The sequence below is a fragment of the Rhinolophus ferrumequinum genome, chromosome 18 (genome assembly GCF_004115265.2).
Source record: "Rhinolophus ferrumequinum isolate MPI-CBG mRhiFer1 chromosome 18, mRhiFer1_v1.p, whole genome shotgun sequence".
In the NCBI taxonomy this organism is placed as follows: Eukaryota; Metazoa; Chordata; class Mammalia; order Chiroptera; family Rhinolophidae; genus Rhinolophus; species Rhinolophus ferrumequinum.
In genome coordinates this window covers 22,160,140-22,182,285 of record NC_046301.1, presented here as the reverse complement: position 1 = coordinate 22,182,285, position 22,146 = coordinate 22,160,140, and the positions used below count along the sequence as shown (strand labels likewise).

Sequence of the window (22,146 nt, the reverse complement as noted above, 5' to 3'; positions counted from 1 at the left end):
ATACTTCAGAAAATATGAATACATGACAGGGCTTTATACTAAAACAGATTTGTGTGGCTGCCTTCAGGGCACTTGGTGTCAATTGTCAAGAGGATGTTTCCTACAGGCCCTCCCAAGCTCAAGTTAAACATCTGGTAATTCCCAAGGATAACTTCTTTGACCTGGAGAAGAGGTAACTGTGAAAAGGCCAAATCAGAAACTTGGCCTCACTCTTTAACAAACTTCCAAGCACCTAGTGTAAGAGGAGGCCTAGCCACCCCTCCGTGAGAACCCGGAAAATGGGAAGAGGCAGCCTTTCCTTTTTCTACCACAAAATTTCTCCTGGGCAGAAGAAGCCAGCAAGTCTCCAGTCATTTCTCCTTTTCTCTTCCTGTCAGGAGGACATGTATGTGTGTGGCACAACAAAGCATCGCGGAGCCGTTAGTACATACCATTGCCTGGGACCTAGTCAGAGGCAAGCAATGCAGGCGGCGGGAGAGGCAGGAGAAGGGAAGAGAGAAGCAGGGACAGAAACTAGACTTACTTTAAACAGAAGCAATACGATTGAAACAGTTTTGTCTAACTTACATTCAGCCCAAAACATGCCCAAATTTCCTCCCATCTCCCGAAAGCAGAATGATCCCGTCTATGAGGGGAAAGCAGGACATTTGAATTCATGGCCTCTGAAGTCAAGACACAAGAATCAGGTTTCCTGTAATTCCCTTTTCTGCCACAAGACAGCGCCTTCTAGTCCCCGAGGCTGGGATGAGCCTACTGAGACAGAAAATACGCCCTCTCTGTAAAGGCACTGTTGGTCCTTTCTTCAGTAGACTAAGGATGCGCCAGAGAAAACGCAAGTGCAATCCAAAACCACAGGCCTGTCCTAAACCAAAATCTTACCCAATTTAATTCTCTTCTCTTATCCCAAAGGCCAGCTGACACTACACTGTCTTACTGATAAAAACACAACTTTGCAAATGTAGTTGATGAGAATAAAAGCCTTTATTCACAAAGGTACCCATCTTATGCTGTCACTCACAAAAAAGATGCCTTTTCACCTCAGTGAAAGACAGCATTTATCAGAACTGCTGGAGTCTTCCTCCTATACTCTGCCCAGCTTTTGATCTGCCAGCTTTTGATTTGCGAAGGAAGGTAATATGGCAAGCTGAGAAATTTCTGAAGCTTTCCGAGGGTGTGCTTGGCTGGCCAAAAAGGGTGTCAGTAGGTACAGGAGACCCACATCGACAAGAAGCTAAGAGCTGGACGCTGGTGTCAGAAGTCGGAGAAAGGCATGCACATGTAAGAGGGGCTGAGAATAAGAAGTTGCTCTGATTAAGCAAAGCGTGTTGAATACCAGAATTCTGCTTCAGGACTCCCCATAGTCTCAACTGGGTAAAGAGTGAAATTCTGAAGTGTCTCTCAAACTGTCAAATCAAACTGTCAAATAAAACGCAGATAATAGCATCAAGTTTACTTTCTTCCACTGTTATTTACCATTCCTATCCTATAATTTTCTCACTGGAACCCCAGGCACCAATTTTGGGGAGCTAAGGCGAAGAGAGCAGTAGGGGAGACGTCAACAGCAAGGTTCTGGCTGTAAATTACCCAACAGTTACCTGAGGCGTCTACCTCAAACAGGTCTGTCTACACAGTTCCCACTACCATTTGCATCTATAGGACACCATATTAGCCTCACATACATACTCCAGGTATGAGACCATATAAATACCAGGGAGAGTCATTTGTGGTTATTTTTAATATAAAGAACATTGAAAACTGTTCCCAAGGGCAGGACACACAGACACATGGTAATGGTGAAGAGGATGAGGATAACGGCATGGAAGCATCGCAAGCTGCCCCCACACAACCATGCCCCGGCTCAGGTCCTCAGCTGGGTGAGGATTAGCACGACGTCCCCACAGAGGCCTTCTCGCCACTGCTTTTGGGGATAAGCCAAAATTCCCAGGTCATGGAGAATTGGTACCTCCAGAGATAAGCTTTACTGATTCTCCTGTAGGTACTAAATGTGATCATGTCACTCAGCAGCTCCTCAGAGCTAACAACCTGCAGAGTTGTGTAGGGAACGTGGGGTTAGACGGAGCCTTGCCAACATGCTCAAAATGACAACTGAACATACAGGTAAAACACACAACGTTTACAATCACCATTGGGATTACGATAATAACAGATCATAGACAGAAACAGATCATAGACAGTTAAATGTCAGGAGTTTGAAACTTGACTGTGGAACGCCATCAGCAAATGGAAAAATGCCATTTGTCAACCATGAGATATAGGTTCTGTCTGAGGGGGGTTCTAAATGCCATTATCCAGAACAGAGCCTATATTGGGCCATACGGCAGAAGGGCCGGATCATTCCAGAACCTCAGCAGGCCACAGCCTTAGGCCAGAAATTCCTATCTGGGCCCTGAGTCAACAGGTGACCCAGAAAATGAGGGTGAAACTCTCATAAACCCAGGGCGCAATCCTGTAAAGGTTCTTCCTCTAGAAGACTATGAAACTTAATGTACAATTATTAAATTTTGATTCTAACAAATCACTCTTCTTCAGGTTTTTCATTACATGTCAAGTGTGCCTATTTGTAATGTTTTTATTCTTCTACATTTTCCCAGAAGCTGCCTGACAATGCGGCACGTGGGAAGGCCGTACACCCCTTCTCCCATCCATCAATCCTTGCCTCCTAAGTGAATCACTTGAAAATGTTCCCGTGCTGTTGGCTCCGTCAAGACGGTTGTTTCCAAAGGGTCCAAACTATACTTCTGTGACAACTCTGACTTTCTCAGGCTTTCCACAGAACACTCCTAAAATGCCAGGAAAACCACAATCCAAGAGGCTTTCCCATTATTTTGGCACAGAGCTCCCCAACGTCCTGCAACATGTCAAAAGATCCTGCACGCGAGCTTTGTCTGTGGGAAGGCAGAGGGGGCGAGAGCCCGCTTTCCAGCAGGGGAGGCGTAAGGGAGCTGCGAGGACATGAGGAAGGCTGCCAGATAAACGCAGCCTCCCCTGGGGGAGAGGGGTGAATGACAGACTAGCGGGGGCTAAGAGGATGGTGGGTACTCAACAAGTATCCACATTATTCCATACTCACAAGGTGGGGCTGGGGGCGCTTTCCCTCCTACTTCTATCTGGATCTTCTGAGGTTCCTAGACTACGACGTGCCGTGAGAATAAGTGACTGTGGGGGAGGAACCCAACCAAGCCTTTCCCAGGAGGTCAGAGGTACAGATCCTGGAGATGTGGAGCCGGCCCACCACGAGCTGCTAGGCCCCCAGGTGTCAGACCCAGCGTGGTCAGGAGAGGCCACCGCGCTAACAACTCCGTCACCCGTGTCCTCAGAAAGTCTGATTGTGGAGACACTCCAGCTGACTCTGGCGCTGAGGAAGGCAACCCCTTGCCAGCCCCGGATCCTGTGGGGGAGGGGGGCGTGGGCAAAGAGGAAAGCGTGGGCCAAGGCGCTGGCTGCTTGTACCCGGGCACGGTAACAGGTGCGGGATGTGCAGAGCTGCCTTTAGGGCCCATTTCAGCAAGGACTCAGGGCTGGACAGCTTGGCTGGGCGTGCTGACCACGCTTGTGGCTCAGTTTTATTTGTCTGCCCTTATTTTTCCCTTTTACGGAACTTTTGTCAATGGTACTTAACTTACTTTAATGCCACTTTTAATTGGTTGTGTTTATGGATTTCGGTGAGCTGCCTTAAAAACATGTTTGGAAGAAGGAAGGTCTGAAAAAATATGGGGGTCACTGTTACTGGCTTCTCATAACCTTTTACGAACACTGAAACAACTTTTTTTACATTGCTCTGTACTTTTGAAAGCCACAAAATACTGATTTTTCTTTTAAATGGCATTTGTTTAACGTTGGCTGCTTCTTATCTTAAGTCCCAAGGAATTATTCACACCTCAAATAATCTATTTTTGCAGCCTTGAGTAGGCAGGGAGTTACTTCCTTATACTGTAAATCCCAGCCGGGCTAAGCCCTTCCCAGGAGAGAGAGCAGAAGCAGCTGCCCCGGGTGGCACCGAGCCCAGGAGGGGCCAGGGGCTCCTCGGAGCCGGGGCCCGTCAGCCTGGCCTCGCTGGTCCCTGCAGCACGCTTCCCTACCCCAGGACTCAAGGCATGGAATGGCCAGATGGGTGCACTGCCCGTGTCAAGCCAACTCTGAAGTGAAAAGAGGAACATGGACAGCGCCAACTTCCATGTGGGGGATGCTCCTGGCAATTTCCTTTACAAGCTTCGATGCTGGCTGAGCAGTCAGGCCAGACGCTGCAGCTTTCCAAAGGCAGAGCCCTGCGTTCCACTTACCATGATAACGGAGACCCCCGTGGTGGTGCTGTTCTGTTTGGGGAGCGCATTGTTAAAGTGCTGTTTCAGTTTACCTGTTACTTCAGCTTGCATATTATTCTCCTGGGAGGCATCATCCTGTGGAAAAGAATCAAATACAGTGATTTTCATTCTATGCCTAACTTGTCTATTCCTTAACAGGCACACACCACCCACCACCACCACCACTTGTTAAGTGGGTTCCCACTCGCCTTGCTCCTTGGGTCCAGAGTAGGACAAGGAGAGAGCACAAGTCTCCAGAGGCACAAGGTGGATGTTCTCCAGGGTTCTGAGACCCCCCCACCCCGGCCCACAGCACAAATGCCACATCATTTAGTACAGATCCTTCCCAGGGAAACATCAAAATTAATGAACAGTTTATCGTTTTAATCAAGAATTCAGTTAGTTATTAGCATTTGTTGCTCATAAAAATAACGTGGTGTCTCAGCTACTTGGTCCAAGAGCCAAGTCACTCAGCAGGATCCATAAAAGTTGAACCCCGATGTCAGGACATGTCGGATGGCAGAGGTAGTAGAGATCCACAGGGAGCTCCCCAAGTCGGCAAAAGCCCTTGGCGGAGTAAATTAACCTCACCATCCTGGAGCCTCCAGGAACGAGGGAAGTGCAAACTGTCCCAGTGTCACCAGTTCTAGGACCCTGTTCACCCTAAACCCATGCCTGAAGGAATGCTCGTTCACATGACACAGCCTCTGCTTGGCGCTGGAAGGGATGGGTCTCCCCTCCCCACCCACAGCAGGAGGTCTCCTGTGGCCAAGCGCCATGGAGACAGAGATCAGAGTCTGCAACAAGCCCATCTCTGAGCAAATCCTCAAAACCCTCAAACCCCAGAAGGAAAAGCTGAAAGGCTCCTTCAAGGGCATCGCGGCCAAATCCTTCATTTTGCAGAGGAGGAAAACGAGTACCAGAAAGGGACAGTGACTTGCCCAGGTCACTCACAGAGCAAATCTGAACACTTGGAGATCCTGGTGCCAACTGCTTTCTCCCAGAGAGCTACCTTCAGGCTACTTACTCATCAGAAAAGACAGACATGCTATCTGCCATGGAATTTGGCCTATGCAAAAGCCACAGCAAGGAAGCATGCTGTTGGCCACAGAACAAACAGGTGTTCATTCCCTGGAAATGTGGGTACTTACTGACACCCAGGGGTGACTCAGGATTTGTCCCGCAGTACACCGAGCTTCAACGTTTACCTGAAGCATTTGACTGATTAATTCCTGGAAAGAAAGAAAGACTTATTGTCACAGCAGACGTTAAAGGGGGTAATTCCAGCAAAAATACAGAAATCTGAGTTGGCACCAAGTACTTCAAAGTACAACCAACACAGCTGTTCAGCCATTTGAACTGAAAAGCTATTATCACCTACACTCCCGGTGCCTAAGAGGCAATTACACGGACACAGCTGCCTCATGTGGGCAGCAGGGTGAAAGAAGAGAAGGTCTCTCCTGAGTCTACATTAAACCAAGATGTTCTCTAGTAAGTGTTCTGGCCATCACCATCATTCCACAGTGTGACACTGCAGTATTAGGCCTTTTGGTGATTCAATATGTGTCCCGAGACCATTCTTATATTCCAATGGCTGCCCAATACATATTTATTGATTAAATGACAGAACAAATATTTAGGGCTTAGAGTAGTAATGGAACAATGGTCAGGGCAGACTGGCACGACAGCCTGTCCAGCTTTCAGAATTTAGGTAAGAGTTTCAGAGACTCTACTGTGGAATGAACTTAAAGAAGAACCACATATCCAATGTCCCGAAGACCTGGAGCTCCACACCAAGACGTGGTACAGCCCCGTGTGACGTGAGGCCCCCTCGACACAATGGAACCCACAGAAACGGGCCTGGATTGGTACCTTTGCCGAGTCTGTGATATTATCCCAGTAGGGCGCTGGGAACTCAAGCTTCCCAGCCAAGATCTGGTCGAAGAGATCTTCCTGCAGATTGTTCTCACTGTCAGGGACAAAGACATGGAAGAAGAGCCAAAGTCACCAGACAGGTTTTTAACAAAACGCTCCTGGGATGAGTGGGGAGAAGAGTCCATTCTCTTTGGCTTGGGCAGTTCATATCCCCACTGCATTTTTCCTTTTACTCAATGGACTAAAGAACATTTCCATAGGCCTGGGAATCAGACTGAGGGAGGGAGGAGGACAGAGAAGGAGGAAAAGGGAGAGGAGACAAAGACTCAAGAAATGTGTTGAGTGGGTACAGAGCTTCAGCGTGGGAAGATGATGTAGTTTTGGAGATGGATGGTGTGGTGCTGGCACACTGTGAGTGTACTTAATGTTACTGAACTGTACACTTAAAAATGATTAGAATGACACATTTCACATTATGTATATTTTGCCCCCATAAAACAGAAAAAGACTCAAGAAAAAATGGGATCCACAAGTATAAACCCTCATTTCAGGAAACAAAACGACGTCCGCATCTGCCCTCACTTAATCTCTCATGGCCACAGAGTGGAAAAGAAGCAAAGCTGAATCAGATCTCCTCGCCTTTCCTCTTTCCAATTTTCCAGTAAGGCAGCCAAAGATCAATGAAGCAGCCAACATATGAAAAAGTCATCCATCCCCAACCTGCGCCGAACTGCTCCACCCTCAAAGGTGCATTGACACACACACAACTGGGGCCTAACGAATAAATGATGACCTGATTTCTGATGGAAGTTACCATGGAAATGTGAAAACACTGCTAGGAAAAATTCAGGAAGCTAGACATCCCTAACCTCCCAGACTACTGCATCTACACAGCACAGAGCTCCCCCTCACCTGGTGGGCACGTCAGTGGTGAGAACAAAGCCATCAGCTTCCGAGGTCATTACGAAGCCCTACTAGGAAGCTCAGGATGGACTGTTGGAGTCAAGATCACCCAGGAGTGGAAATTCAGTCTCACCTGGCAAGTGCACAACATTCTTCTTGAAGTTTCCTACCTATTGCTCAGGCTGCTCACGGGGATCCAGCCTTCTGCGTACGAGCCTGGTCAGGCTACCAGCCTGCCCAGTGCAGGCAAGGACAAGTATACTGTCCCTAGAAAAAGGTCATTTAGGGCAGTGTCTAGAGACAAATTCTGAGGCCGTGTGATGAATGGCTGTCTCATACCTGTTCTAAGAGAAAGAGTTTAGGAGATCTGTGAATATCCATGACATCTACCCAAGCCCAGCTGAACCCACACCTGCTGGTCCATGGAGTCTGGGTCAAGAGGCGTACTGAAAAGCAGGTCAGATAAAAGTCAGATAACCAGAAAACCGGGCAGGTGAGTGATCCCCACCCGCCTCCTGAAAAGTGGTTTTCATTGAGTGTGTATAAACCATTTCTTTCTAGACGTCTAAATGTTTTCTTTCCTTTTCACTGTTATTTCCCTACTGATGGAACTCTGCTTACCTGTCCTTCCAAATGAGTGAAGGACACACCTAAGAACACACGAGATTTTACAGAAAGCTTTAGAAAAGCTGAGGACCCCAGGAGACAATGTTAGAAAATGCAAAATAAATCACCTATTTCTAGAACTGTACTTTTAGCCGCCGCTCTCTATTTATTACTCCACTCATCTCCCTTGTATTGTTCTTTTCTGGAATCTCATAGTTTATATTTTGTTAATATATATGGTTATTTTTAATGAACAGCTAAAAAGTTGGAAGGGAGTCTGCAGCATTCACTTTGGTTCTTGGTAAAATAGCCTGAATCAACAAATAAAACCCTAGGATGCCCTGGCAAGTAGAATCCCCCCCAAAGGATCCATGCTGTGAATCGCCAGAGAGTTTTGGGCTGCCATGCCCTAAAAGAAACAGAAAGCTAACGCTAATTTACCCTTCTTAGTAGTCAAAGAAAAGCCACTCTGATTAAATCTACACTGGATTTATTAACACATGTATACTCTACAATCTGGCTGCGATGCTTCAGGACATTTTTTTTTTTTTAAACAATATAGCCACTGGATCAAGGTGCTGTAAGGCTAAAAATGTCCATTAAGAAAAACCTTGGACATTCTCTCTTTTCAATGATAAATCAAGGCAAGGTAAAAGTCAGGCAAGGTAACCTGAAATTATAAATTATTTTACAAATGATCATCAAATATTTCACTTATGGGGTGTGTGTGTGTGTGTGTGTGTGTGTGTTTAAGAGAAACACCAAAAATCTCAGTCAAGTCATGCATACTTTTTCGTCAGTGGCCCTAAGAACATACTTGCTTAGGAATAGTTAAAATGGTTGCCTCTAGAAAACCAATATCCTTCTTAGCAACAATGAACATGATGTTGAAAAGACTGAAGAGGGAATATGTGGCAAGCTAAGACCAAAGCCTAATAGAAGAAAAACGATACGAGAAGTAAAGAACCTGAAACTTCTTTACAGAAGGAACAATTTCAATTAAAAAGCTTTCGGTTAAAACCATTTTTTGTATAAAATGAAGAAAATGTTTTGCAATATCTGTTTGAAGGACCTTCATTGTAGGTACAAACTTTACAGATAATCTACGTTATACCCTTTATCATTATTTAAAGTACCATTTCCATAATTTGCTACATATATTTTTACGTTATAGTAGGTTCTGAAATCTCTCCAGAATGTCTCTGTGCTGTGAAGATGCTTTTGTAACTAGTATTTAACATTACAGATTCTCTTTCATGACAATATATGAAAGAGGGAAAAGCATTTTCATAAATTTCAGAAGTAAGCTACCTGGAGGTGTAGGACCAGCTTCTAAATATCACACATAAGGGCAGCAGATTTCAGAATGTAGCTTTACTGCTCTTGATTAGCCAGACTTATCTCCAGATCCCACAAAGAGGCTGTCTATTGGATAACAAGTCACGATAAATACATACTTGATCAATCTGACTCACTTTCGTTAAAAAGTAAAAAGCAAAGTCAAAGAAAAAACTCAGAGGCTGCACAGGCAAGTGGGAACACTAGAGGGAGTTGTGAGTACATCTTCCTCTACAATTGATCCCTGACACCCCTTTCCAACTCATCTCAACTTGTGCTAACCACGAGAGGGACTTTGCCTCACGTCAAAGTGGCCACAAGATCACGAGCTATCAAAACACACTACCCTCTATGTTTGACTAGCTCCCAAAACAGGGTATCACTGAAACCCGCCATGGCACAGGGTGGTTGAAAAAATGGCCACAAATTCTTTTTCTTCTACGTATGTATCTACTCTTCTCCCACATTTACTCTAGGCTTAGCGATTTGACTTCATTTGGTCAATGGGACATCAATCAACAAAGGGGAGACAAGGGTAGACTTGGAAAGTGCTCGAGCAAAGGGACTTGCTCTCTCTCTCTGGATGCTTTTGGGAATCCTGTATTTACCATCATGCGAACCCCAGACTAGCCCACTGGAGGCTGAAAGGCACATGGCCAAGTCCTATCTGTTGTCCCAGCTGACACTGAGCCAACTGCAGGCATGTGAGTGAGGCACACTGGACCATCAACCCCCCACTGAGCCCGCCCAGATGAAAAGACCCACCAAACTGATCCACAGAACTGAGAGCCCCAACTTTGGGGGGTAGAAATGCTAACTGATTCCGTAATTTAGAAGTGCACTAATTCTACAGTTTGTGTAACCTACCTGGGCAATGACCTTGATGGAATACCATGATGTTGATGGCCAGACCGAAAGAGCTTTCCACCTTACAGAAACCTAACCCATGCCACGAGGACAAGGTCTTCACCCACTTGCTGTATCTTTCATTGAATGTTTGTGATTTCCAGCCCGCAACTGAGGATGCCCTCATGCTCATTTTATTTTTCTTGATCAATATTCTTGTGATGTGTGTCTTTATACCATAAGACTTTCCAAAGTGGAGACTGACATCTCTGCGTCACTCTTGTGTTTACTGTTAAAGTCAGTAAAAACATGCAACCAACCAGAACATTGATAACTTTGAAAAGATAAAACTTTCAACTTTTCTGTACATGGGAAAGCTTTCATAATCAAATGTTGGTACCGGGGTAAAATGAACCTATTTTTCACTTGCTGACCTAATACTACGCTATAAATACCATGAACGCAGAGAGTATGTTTTATCATTTGATGTCCAGGACTCATGCCTGGCACACAGTAGCTTAGCTACTCAACAAACAGTTGTCAAGTGAGCAAAAGATTAAAATGAAAAGAGCGCTCAAGAAAACTCAGAACATCAAACATGCATCATTCGACGAATTTCTGCTTCAAAGCCATTCATCTGCTCCAAACAGGGAGATGGCACTGATCCAAAGAGGCACTATGGCCGAGCCCCTCACTCACCCCATGCACACGAACTGTTGAGGCAACAAGTAAATGTGCTGTGTGCCCTTCGTGACACACCCTGACCCCATGTGTGGCCACCTCTGCTCCCACCAGGTGAGCTGCATGACTGCCAGCGGTCAATCTTTTTGTTCCCAGGCCTAGCTATGCTGAAAGCACTTGTAATTCTACTGAATTAAATATTATGTGAATGGATAAAACGAATTTAAAAAGAATTTCCCATTTTCTAGGTTGAATGCTTTGAAAAGTGAGATGTTAAGAAACTGTTCCCAAATTAAGCAGGAGCGATAACTACCAAAAATTAGAAAAAGGTTTACCTAGAGGATCAGAATGCCTCACAAGAATCTTTAAATCTCCTTTATTTCCCCTTGGAAACGATGGAGGATGGAAAGCGTACACACTGGACAATGGACATGTTTTACAGAAGAATGACTCCGTGAAACTCAGAGGACCATACACAAAGCGAAGGCCTTGGCTTTTTATCAGAAATGTGGTCAGGGAATATACATTTGTAAGTTGTAAATTAAGATGAAAAGTGGAAGACATGTTTATATAATATTTAACTGACATTTTTATTAAACAGTTTCTGGTCTTGATTGCCAGAAGTAAGATGTCTGCTTCCTGACCAGAGGGAGAGAGTTTACAATTCAAATATTGTCACTCGAGGAGCCACTGACCTTCGGAATGGTGGGAATCCACAGAGAAGTATGTACGTGATCACGCCTGCTGCCCAAATGTCCACCTTCAGGCCATAGCTAGGGAAACAGTGGGTGGGAGGGGGGAAATAATATTACTCCCAGGTCTCTCCACATTACCGGGGTACTTACCTTTGTGAGGTAAAGGGGTCTTTTCAGTGTCAAACTGCTCATTTCATATAGAGGAATAATTGGACAAAGGCATCTGCTTTTCTCCCAATCTAACCACAATGGAGGGATTTCTGCCACAGTCCCAAGACCAGCCTTGGGACAAAAGTCCAGGCCCAGTGCTCTTGAACATAGAAGCACACACTCTCCTTCCTGAGATCAAAGTCATGGTATGACAGTCTCTCCGGCCCTCCACCTTCCCAGGAGTCATCTGAATACACAGCAGCAGGAGCAAACACATCTTTTCCTACCCAAGTTCAAGCACTAACCAACACTGTCAGGAGTCTTACCCGGTTTCAGCAATGATTTCTGGAGCCACGTAAGTTGGGGTGCCGCAGACTGTGTATAAGGGGCCTTCCACCACCGTGGCCAACCCAAAGTCTCCCAGTTTCAAAGATTTGGTTCCATCAGGATATTCACACACCTGGAACAGAAACCAACCGATCATCAGAAGTTGTTTTTGTCCTCAGTGATTCCAAGAGGTCCTTTGGAATTATTAGGCAGAAATGACACAGATACATTTACTCATAAACTCAAAAGAAACCTCTCCTTGTGATAGGAACACCATAATTTATCTTTGATGCTTTAAAGCTCTAATTTTTTCTCTTCAGAGATTTTGCATCATTGTGTGGAATTTGAGAAAGACAGTTTTTTCTACCTCTGCAACAGGTTTCTTACACAGGAGTAGAATGAACAGGTGTGCATGCCTACATAGCAGCGGAGGGATGTGGGCAGCGGCTTACCTGATGTGGCGTGAGAGGCCTGTAGACCTGGAAACAGGAAACTGACCTGCATTGCAAGGTTACCGTCTGAGGTCCTTGAGAGCCTCAGAAATGGTGTTGATTAACTGCTCACTAAAGCACTAGGCGTTCTCCAAGAGACTGGCATGTTTAGTTTAGAAAATAAAATCAGGACTTGTTTTCTGCACAGCCAATGATGAATACAAGTATTACAGAAGAGAAAACCTTAGAAGTTCAGAAAGAAAATGAACTTTGGGATCAGACTGCCTGAATCTGAATAACTAACCACTCCCTTTGTTTTCTGGTTGTGTGACCTTCGAAAGTCACTCACCCTCTCTGAGCACGTTTCCTCATCTGTGAAATCAAATGAAATGGGGTTTGTGTGAAGGTGAAATGAGACCAAACTCAGATCTGGGCTCAATGAACGTTCCTCCCCTTTCCTGGAAAGTCTGGCTGATTAGATCAGATAATCACACTGGAAAAGATTTAAGGATGCTGGTGAAAATGCGAATGTTTTTACTTAATTTGAAGCAGCGTTTCTAGAAAGCACTTCAGCAATGCGTCCGTTTCTTAATCTCATTTATAACTTTTGATCCAGTAAAACTGCTAAGAAGCAACCATAAGGGAATAGAGATGGGATCAAAGGTTCTGCACAGGACATTTATCTCAGAATTTATCTTCCTCTTTTTAAAAACAGGAAGCAATACAAATGGCTAACAGGGCAATGACTTCATAACCCATGGTACATCTCTGTAATAAAACACTTTACAGTCACTAATAAGCACTTTTCAAAGATATATTAATCATGTGGACAATATTTACTATAGTCCATAAAATAAAAAGGAATATTCCAAGTTATGTATTATAATACAGCAAAACATTAAGTTTACCTCTAGGTGTTCACCGTGAGGATTATGTTAACTTCCTTCCTTATACTTTTCAGCAGTTTCCAAAATGTTTCCAGTGAACATGTATTGGTTCCATAATTAGGAAAAATTAATTTTAGATATATGCAAATTTGCCTTACAGCATAAAAGTCTTGAAAGTTATATTCTAAATGGATGGTTTTGGAAGCAATCAAGTGTGCATGGGAGCATAATTTAAATTTGACTGTGTAATCTTCAACGTTTTTGTCTATTCGTCTCTTGGATGGCCACTTTGGAAACACTGAATTTCAGAGAATAATGGCAGCGACCTAATCTAAACTCATGTAATAGCTCTATTTTTATACTTTAAACTTACTTAGTTTGCTTTTCCTCATTATTTTACTCTGAACTGAACCAGATCTTCACTTAAATCACAACTCACTACAGGAGGTGAAACATTTAGAAAATTATGTTTTTTCAAGATAAGCATGCTAACAATGTAATCCATTAGACTGATACTTGAGGGGCGTGATTTATACTGTCATCAATAAGAAACATCAAGGACCTCAGAACTCCCCCGTGTTAATGATCCCAGGCTTTACAGGCATTTAAAAAAGGATGACGCTAAAATACCTTCTTTACCTGTGATGCCCTCGTCAGTTTAAGAATATTTTTCATCTTAGTATTTTAATAACTGCTTCCATGGCCAGCACACAATTTTATGATTTTCGAGTTTCACAGGAGGAAGGGTGAGGATTTCAAGTCCCTCACAGATATTTGTCATTCTGAGCCAGCCCACAACTCAGCAGGGGCATATCAAAGCTACTAATGATTTAGCCTAAAGCAACAAAAACCAGCCTTGTAGTCACGCTTAAGTCTTAGCACTACTTTCCATCCATTATGTTTAATGTAAACATTAACGAGAACTATCCAATATAGGGAATTACAGTTAGAATTTATGACGCATTTACTGAAACCCAGACGTTAGAAAGAAATTCCCTAAGTAATTGCAGTGATAAGAACATTATAAGCAACATTATAATTCTAAATATATCATAAGAGTAAAAAAAAATTTTTTATTAATGTCACTGTTATTTTGTTTTTATAACTTTAAAATACACTCATTAGGTACCTTTTTGAAAAATAGTGTTTATTTTAGACAGTCAATTTAGGGATGCCTAGGGGTATTTAAGGGTTGTTGTCAGACAGAAGTCCCAGAAGTCCCGTTTTTCACATCCCCTATATGGAATTCAGAGTCAGATGCAGGAGCATAAATAGAAAGGGACTGAACAGTCTATAATCGCTGAGTTATGTTTGAGCAAGTGGTACTCCTTGGCTAAACATCAAACGGGAAGTATCATATGGGGCAGACAAGCCTAAAATAATATTTTATCTGATTCTCCCCCCAGTGCTAGACAGAGGAAAATATGTGAAAGATAATATGAGTAAATTTCAAATCTCAGTTGGGGATTCTCTTCAAAGCAGGGGAAAAAAATGTCTACCTTTCTACAAATACACACACACACATTTCTGAATGGCATTGCTTTAAGAGACTGATTTTAAGAAAGGTGAATAAATGCATAGGGACGCCGAAGGCCTTCTGTTCTGGGAGACAGTTCAGTCCTCCCCAGTAACTGACATTCTCCCAGGACTTGGGAGATAACAATATTTGCCCAAATATTATCTCACTGGACTTCTACAGTCACCTCACTGGGCACTCAGGAAGAGAACTGTTGCCTCCACTTTCCAGGTGAGGAAAACGAGGCACCGAGCACTCTAGTTACTAGCCGATGGCCAAGTGAGCACTCCAACCAATACCATTCCCACCCCACTGCAGTGTCGCAGGACAAAGTCTGGTCTGAAAGCCAGCGAGTAGACCTGGCAGGACTTTGACGGCAGCCGGCACCCACACACGGATTCGGAGTGGATTCCAACAATCACAACTATGAGAACTCCAGCCCTGCGGCGTTCAAATGCCCCACCACAAGCTGAGAGGCGCTCTGTGAAACGCTGCTCTCAGAACGCAGAAATAAAAAAATGTGAGGAATGCAGATCCCACATACAACGTGAACGCTGCATGTTCTCTAAATAAAATGTCAGCATAATGATTTAGAAGGATTTCAGATATGAGAAACCAACCCTCTTCTCTCCCCTGTCCCCAGAACTCCTGGAAAAGCAGAATTTATCACTGCTCTCTCATGGTTAACTCTGACAGGGCACCACCAGGCTGTAACTCACGGAGTTAATGGCCACCCCTGTGCGCCCTGACACGGCGACCCATACATCTCCAGTGGCAGGGTTTTAAATTATAACACTGCTACCAGAAAAGGGGATGCAAATCAGATGTCTGAATGCTCTGCTGTTTAAAAACTGGATTTGTTTTTAGAGTAGGAAGAGGCTGACAGTCACTCTGTGTTTACTTTTAGGGCCTCAATAGCACTTTAGCATCCTAGGCCAGCGCCACACTGCTGACTAAACCTAGAATCTGCTGAGCGGTCTAGTTAGGTTTTCAATGGCAGACACATATTTTACTGAAATACGTGCTGCTAAAGGTTTCTGAAGGTTGACCCGATGGGCCCTTCTATTTCACACAGTAGCTTCTTCCAGACGTCAATTTTATCATCTTTTTCCTTCTCCTCCCCCTTGGGTAGCACGAGTTGGTGCAGGTCGTGGAGAAGTGGCAAACACTCATCTAGGGCAGGTCAGACAGAGGAAGAACTTGATTCTAATTTCCTGGTTATATTCTGGGACACCTCACGTTGGAGACATCAATCCCCCTTACGGTATCTCCCCATGGATGCATAACAAGAGAAAAGGACAAGGTAGCAGATCCTGAGATGGTACATACATTAAAAACTGTGAGTGGAAAAGAGAAGAAATGGGAGGTGAGAGCAGAGTCCATGAGCTGGGAAATGGACATTCTGTGGTTTACAGGCAAGTTCGCTAATGTCTCAGGTTCCTTCCGCGCAGGGCCCAGCAATCAGACGTGCAGTACAGGGCGACTCCACAGCGGCCAAGGGTTCTTGGGCCCTACGGCTCCGTTAGGGACAGAGAACATAATAACTGAAGTCACTGCAGTTATTAATACTGTATAACACCCACAAACACACACCGGGGAGGGGGACTGTGGCGAGCCGGAGAAATCAAGGGGGTGTGCTCATTGACACCGCCGTCCTTGCGTCTGGTCATACCCGGGGAAAATCCTGTCTCCTTTGCTTGTGAAGGCCCTGCCCAAACTCAGTCAGGTGGCGGAGGAGCCTCGGCCTGACGGATACTGCAAAGTCATCGTGGGTGAGAAGCCTGTTTTGAGGACAGAACACTATGTCCTCACTTCCATCCTGAGGCCCAATTTACAACTCAGTCTCCATTCCTCCTTTCAAGTCCATAAAACTGAATCTGTACTACATCCTGTTTCACAGTGCAGGGATATTTATTTTCCTAACAGGTACAGAAATGAAACATAATCCCCTCCAGGCAGAAAACAGTGAGAAAAATCTCACATACTTCCAAATGGACACTCAGCAATCACCAAGGGGTATTACCGAAAAGGGGAAAATGGATACTCTGGATTAGCAGAAAGTCCCCAGGACGGCCCCAAAGCCTGTCCATCAGTGCATGTTCCTTTCCACAATTACTTGTGTAATGCAGGCATGAGGCAGGCTGTACAGACTTATGCTCAAGTGCCAGCTGCTAGCGAGCTGCGTGAATGTCAGTGGTCAATCACCAAATATTTACTGTGTCCACTGTGTTATTACGTGGCACTGTCCAAGGCACGGGAGATATGAAGGTAATTGAGACACAAACCTTGCCCCTAATGGTGCTTACAATGTAGAGAAGGAGGCAGACAAGTAAATGATAAAACCAGCACACCATGACAGGCACAGCGGAAACAGAGGTGGCCACAACTGACTGCCTAGGGGTGAGGTCGAAGAAGACATGCCTTTTGCTCATTATCTTACAACATCAACGTGTCTGCCACATTGCCAGGAGACAGGACATTGCAAACAGAGACCAGCATGGACGTATGCAAATGAGGTGCAATGCTGTTGATAAAGTCAAGTCTTAACTAACGGCTGGGGGTGGGGAAACCTGCGTTGGGAGTAACACAATCCAGGAGACTCACATAACCTCACCTCCCAAGCAGTAATGATGAAGATAAGATACCTCAGCCCTGAAAGGTAGAACTAGATAAACCAACTGTCTTATGTATGTTTGGCAGGATGTGTGTGTGCAGAACTCTCCAATCAGCTTCTCTAAAATTCCTCTACAATGTAGACACGAGGATGGGCCCAATTAGCAAGCTAGGTTTAGTTATTAAGGCCACCAGAAAGGTGTGTTAAATGTGGCTTGAAGGTGACTGCCACGCTTGCCAGATGGGAGAGGAAAGGTTGTGACAGGAGAGGAGGTTGGAAAGGTAAATTGGGACCAGATCATGAAGCCCTCTGAGTACCACAGTGTAACAAGACTTTCTTCTGTAAAACAGTGGGGCAAATGAGACTATTAAGCCAGAAAAATTAGCATCTCTGGGTCTCAATTTCCGTATCTGTAAAGCTGAGATGAATGGACTAGATTTTCCAAAGTTCTGTCCTGCACATAAATGAATGCTTATATTCTTCTTGTCTCCTATAAGCTGCTAATTCTGTCTCCAATTTTTTCTTCAGAATTTTTTGCCTCATAATTTTCCTGCTCACCTTTCTTCAGTCAACATCATTAATCAAAACTTAAATGAAAACACATTTTCTAATGTCTGGTACACAATAAATGCAGGAATGCAGATCAATTCAAGAAAGTCATTCATATTTTATGGTCACTGACTTGCATCAGGCTGATTTTCTATATTTAAACTCGCTCAGTCCCTTATTGCACGATTGGCATGGACTCTGAAATGTCATTTTAAAGGAAGAGAGAGACATGCGTTGGAACAGAAAAAAGCAAAATGACGTACCAAGAGGTTCTCTGGCTTGATGTCTCTGTGCACGATGCTGAGGCCATGGAGATACCTGAGGGCGCTGGCCAGGTTGTACACCATGGCACTGCCATCTCTCTCAGTGTACTTGGTTGAAGACGTAATCGCATCAAAGAGATCTCCACCCTACAGGACACAACACATATCAAAACATCAACAGCGGCAATCCCATGAAGAAAACAAAGAAGGTTCATTGGCCGGGAGCAGATTAAAAAAATGACACAGGTTGCCATTAAAATTGATAAGTATCAAGTTTTAAGGTAGCAAAACACTTTTCCTTCAAGAACACGGTAAGTCTTTGGATGTGGCACCAAGGAAATCTCTTGAAATCTCTCCGTCCTCTTACTTTGACCAACTCCATCACCAGAAAGAGCTCAGTCGCTGTTTCCATCTCCTCCACCAGCATGATGATGTTTGGATGTTTCACTCGGCGCAGGATTGACACTTCATTCTCGATCAGGTGTTCCTGCCAAACAAAGGGGTGCGAGAGGTGGATCAGAAACCACGGAAGCCCCTGCTCTATCCTGGAGAACAGCATCATCTGGAGATTTGATACTGAAGGAAGCATTTCCCTTGGTGCAGAGACACACCAAACCCTTGCCTACTTGGTTTCCATAGGGACAGGACAAGTCAGTGTGACATCTCATTGTCACCAACAAAAAGAAACAGGCCTCCTTCCAAACAGCCCTCAAAAGGGCTCAGTGGGGCTGCCCTGGCACCCAAATCCTACCGCCTTCTTGTCTCTTCATTTCTTCCAACACCTTGAGGTCAAGACGTTAATGAAAGCTCGGGCACACAGCACTGTGCTTTGCAATTCAGTGGGAACCACTTTTTCATTTCAGTCTACTCTAAAACAAAGACGATGTAAGGGAATTTGGCATGCTTACGGCATGCAACGTAGGCATTAAAATTTTTTGTTGTTTTTAAACCATTACTATATGAATTTGAATTTTATGTTGAAATTCATGAAAAAGAAACTATCTTCCTCTATGACTGGGTATGAAACCATTCACCAGAGGATGTTCCTTACCATGCCACATTTCAGAAATCGGGAATCATACAGTACCAAGGGGACCACTATGCTCATTTTAACTCTGATCTCTTCTCCTCTGAAAATACCACCTAATTATCAGTCCTGGTGAATCATACAGCGGGGACCCACACTGTAGCAAAACGCGTATTCACAGAATTAAGAAATTATTCTCTATACACCAACCATGAATCGTGAGCAACTACTGCTTTATTTTATCATGAGACGTGAAAACCTCTCAATAATGTCACATTGTTGATCCCAATTAACAGTAATAATGAAATATTCTGAATTTAGAGTACAGTCTATAAAATGAACCAATTGCCCTCTAACACATTTTAGGTATTCAAATATAGCTTTATATAAAATTTACCTTACAAGAGACATCATTCGCTACTGAAATACACATATATGTATATATCCACACACACACACACACACACACACACACACACACACTCCCACACTCCCACACTCCCTCTTACTGTCCCTTTGCTATCATGAATTTCTGAACTAAATTTCATGTTCCACTGCAGTAGGAAGATAATGGCATTGCCTCTAGTTCAGAGTCCCGCTTATGGTTCCTCTCTTCATGCATCCCTGCGTAGATGTATTTTTACTCTACGCCATCTCAAATGCTTTTTGACAACAGTTGGAAATAGAAATGATAACAAATGAATACATAACATCCCGAGAAAATCTGTTGCAAGCTTCTGTGCATGCTGGGCCATGTTATTGGAGCACTACATGCCCTGTACTTGTCCAAGCGGTCACTCAGTAAATGTCAGCAAAAGACAGTGCAAATGCTAAACAGAGGCGGAGGAACGAAAACAACCAACTCTGAGTAGGGACCTAGTCACCACTTGTCAGTTGCTGTGCAAGGTGCTTGCATCACGTTCTAACACTTGAGCCTTAGAACAGTCCTTTGAGGGGGATCCTTCCCGAGGTGTCGGACATGGAAGCCCACCTTTCTTGTAGGACACAACATCACCGTTCAAACGGGAATGCTTCTGTAACAGTCAAGGTGGAATTTTTCATAATGCAAATGATAGCTGCAAAGCTGAAACTATTTAATTCCTTGAAAACACAGGAACGAGAGGTCGCCTCACCATGAGTAGGACACCAAGGCAGAACCTCTTAATGAGGAGGGCTGGGAAGTCTTGGCCTTGTTTAGGACTGAGAGGAAAGGCAGTGCTCAGATCCTAATACATCCCGCCTGGGAGGCTGGGGAAAGAGCCTCCTGCCTGTTTCCAGTACACAGCAGCAGACAGTGGGTACCTCGACCCTCCCAAGGAGGCAGCTGTACATCCAACCCCTTATGGCCACAGATACAAAGATTCTGCAAACACTCCACACGTGTTTGCTTATTTCGAAGCCTCTGCATCATCTGTAGCCGGTGTATCCTTAACCGCATGGAAGAGCAGAATTAGATGTACTTTTGTGAACATGTAAAGCCAAGCAAATGAATGTACTTCACTCTATGTGAAGCCAACAGTCGTTACTACCACTGCAGTAAAAGAGGCATTTTATTTTAAAGCTAGACGGATCTGTCACTTCCGTTCTCCTCCCTCCTCACCCCCGTCCCCCCAAGTTGGATTTACCTCTCTCTATTCAGAGGCTCTGTTTGTGATGCTAACAGAGTGACGTGGGTAAAATAATCCCCAAGAATTCTCTCACATTGGAGTTAAAAGATCTCTACATCACCTAAGGAGGCTACACCTCCCCAAACTTATCTTTTTCAATAATGGCATAACAGAAAGTCTTCTGGGATGTATTGTCGAGCTTCCCCCAGACCACCGGCAGTGTTACTTTTCAAATATTGAGTTCTCCACCACTATTGATTATCTCTGCTTACTGTATCCTGCTCGACAAAGGCTAATATTCCAAGCACACAGCAAATGTTGTTGTTGGGATGTGGGAGCTGCTGTTAGCCTTTGTTTCCCAACCTCTGACAACGCCTGTATAATTGTCTACAAAGAAAACAATCCGCTTTTTAAACTAATCATCACTGGAAGCAAAACAAAAGCAGTGCATAAAAAACTTTACAAATGGTATCTTCCTATTTCTTAGGCAACCTGCACGTAATCTTTGTTTCTAATATGTAAAACTAATCTCTAGATTACATTTTCCAGGAAAACATTTCTAAATACAATACGAACGCCACTTTTGTGTTGAAATGCACTGCACTTACATTATTCCATCATCTACCATTATTTATGTTAAGTGATTCACGATTCTGAGTCCAAATAATTTACATATGAATCATTTCATGGCAGTAGTCCATGGTTCTATGTGAGCGTAAATGACAAAGAAAACTGCTGACTTGGCAAAGGATACCGCCTTGTCTTTGGCTATGATGGTTCTTAATGTACAAAAGAGAGAGTTGGGGGAGGGGAGGTGAAAGTGAAGGGAGGGAGAAGAGGAAGGAAGGAAGAAGGGAGGGAGAGGAGTGGATTAGGGAATAAACAACTTTCCCAAACCAAACTAATCATCTTGTCTCCACCTTCCCGAGTCCCACAAAACAGTCTTTGCTCCTGAGTGCTGTCTCATTGAGTGGACCTGGCTGTCCAAAGCAGATGGGAAGTCCCTCTACCCTCCTTCCCTCATCCAATAGGACAGACAATCCATCACCTGCCAGGTCCACCTTCTCCATCGCCTCTGAATCCATCCATTCACTTCTATCCAAATTGCCCATCTCCTATCTAGCCCGCTAGGCATTTGCACAGGTAGCTTCTCTGTCTGGAACTTTCTTTCCCCACTTCTTAGTGAACTACTATTTATTCTTTAGAACCAGATTAGATCTCACCTCCTCTAAATAGCCTCCCCTGCTCAACCACGGCTGGGTTAAGTAGTCCTCTTATTTGTTCTCATGCCCTCTGCGCGAGTTCCACCCTGCTCTCACCCTGCTGTCCTGCAGGCTTTTGTTTACCTTGTTCTCCAACAAGGAGCATAGTGAGTCCTGAAGTGCTACAGTGAATGAGTAAACACCTCATGCATTGCTCTTGGCCAATCCCTGCTGCACAGCTGGTGTCTCCATTGCTCAGTGAGTATTGCAGAGGATAATATAGCCCCAGAAAGACAAAATGTTTAAA

General features: G+C 44.3%; 1 protein-coding gene across 7 annotated transcripts in view; it reads right to left on the bottom strand.

Annotated features, from left to right (window-relative positions):
* DCLK2 (doublecortin like kinase 2) overlaps positions 1 to 22,146 on the bottom strand; it is a 141,423-nt gene that overhangs the window by 8,819 nt on the left and 110,458 nt on the right. For 4 of the 7 annotated variants that reach the window (XM_033134089.1, XM_033134091.1, XM_033134090.1 and 1 more), the window contains 7 exons: positions 18,371 to 18,490; positions 18,004 to 18,150; positions 11,743 to 11,876; positions 11,267 to 11,344; positions 6,195 to 6,291; positions 5,474 to 5,554; positions 4,302 to 4,418 (listed from right to left, as the gene is read on the bottom strand). In XM_033134089.1, the coding sequence (XP_032989980.1) occupies positions 4,302 to 4,418; positions 5,474 to 5,554; positions 6,195 to 6,291; positions 11,267 to 11,344; positions 11,743 to 11,876; positions 18,004 to 18,150; positions 18,371 to 18,490 (774 nt within the window). Of the gene's footprint in view, positions 1 to 431; positions 445 to 1,333; positions 1,417 to 4,301; positions 4,419 to 5,473; positions 5,555 to 6,194; positions 6,292 to 11,266; positions 11,345 to 11,742; positions 11,877 to 18,003; positions 18,151 to 18,370; positions 18,491 to 22,146 lie in introns of all 7 variants that reach the window. The other 3 variants (XM_033134095.1, XM_033134096.1, XM_033134093.1) reach the window with 2 other exon arrangements.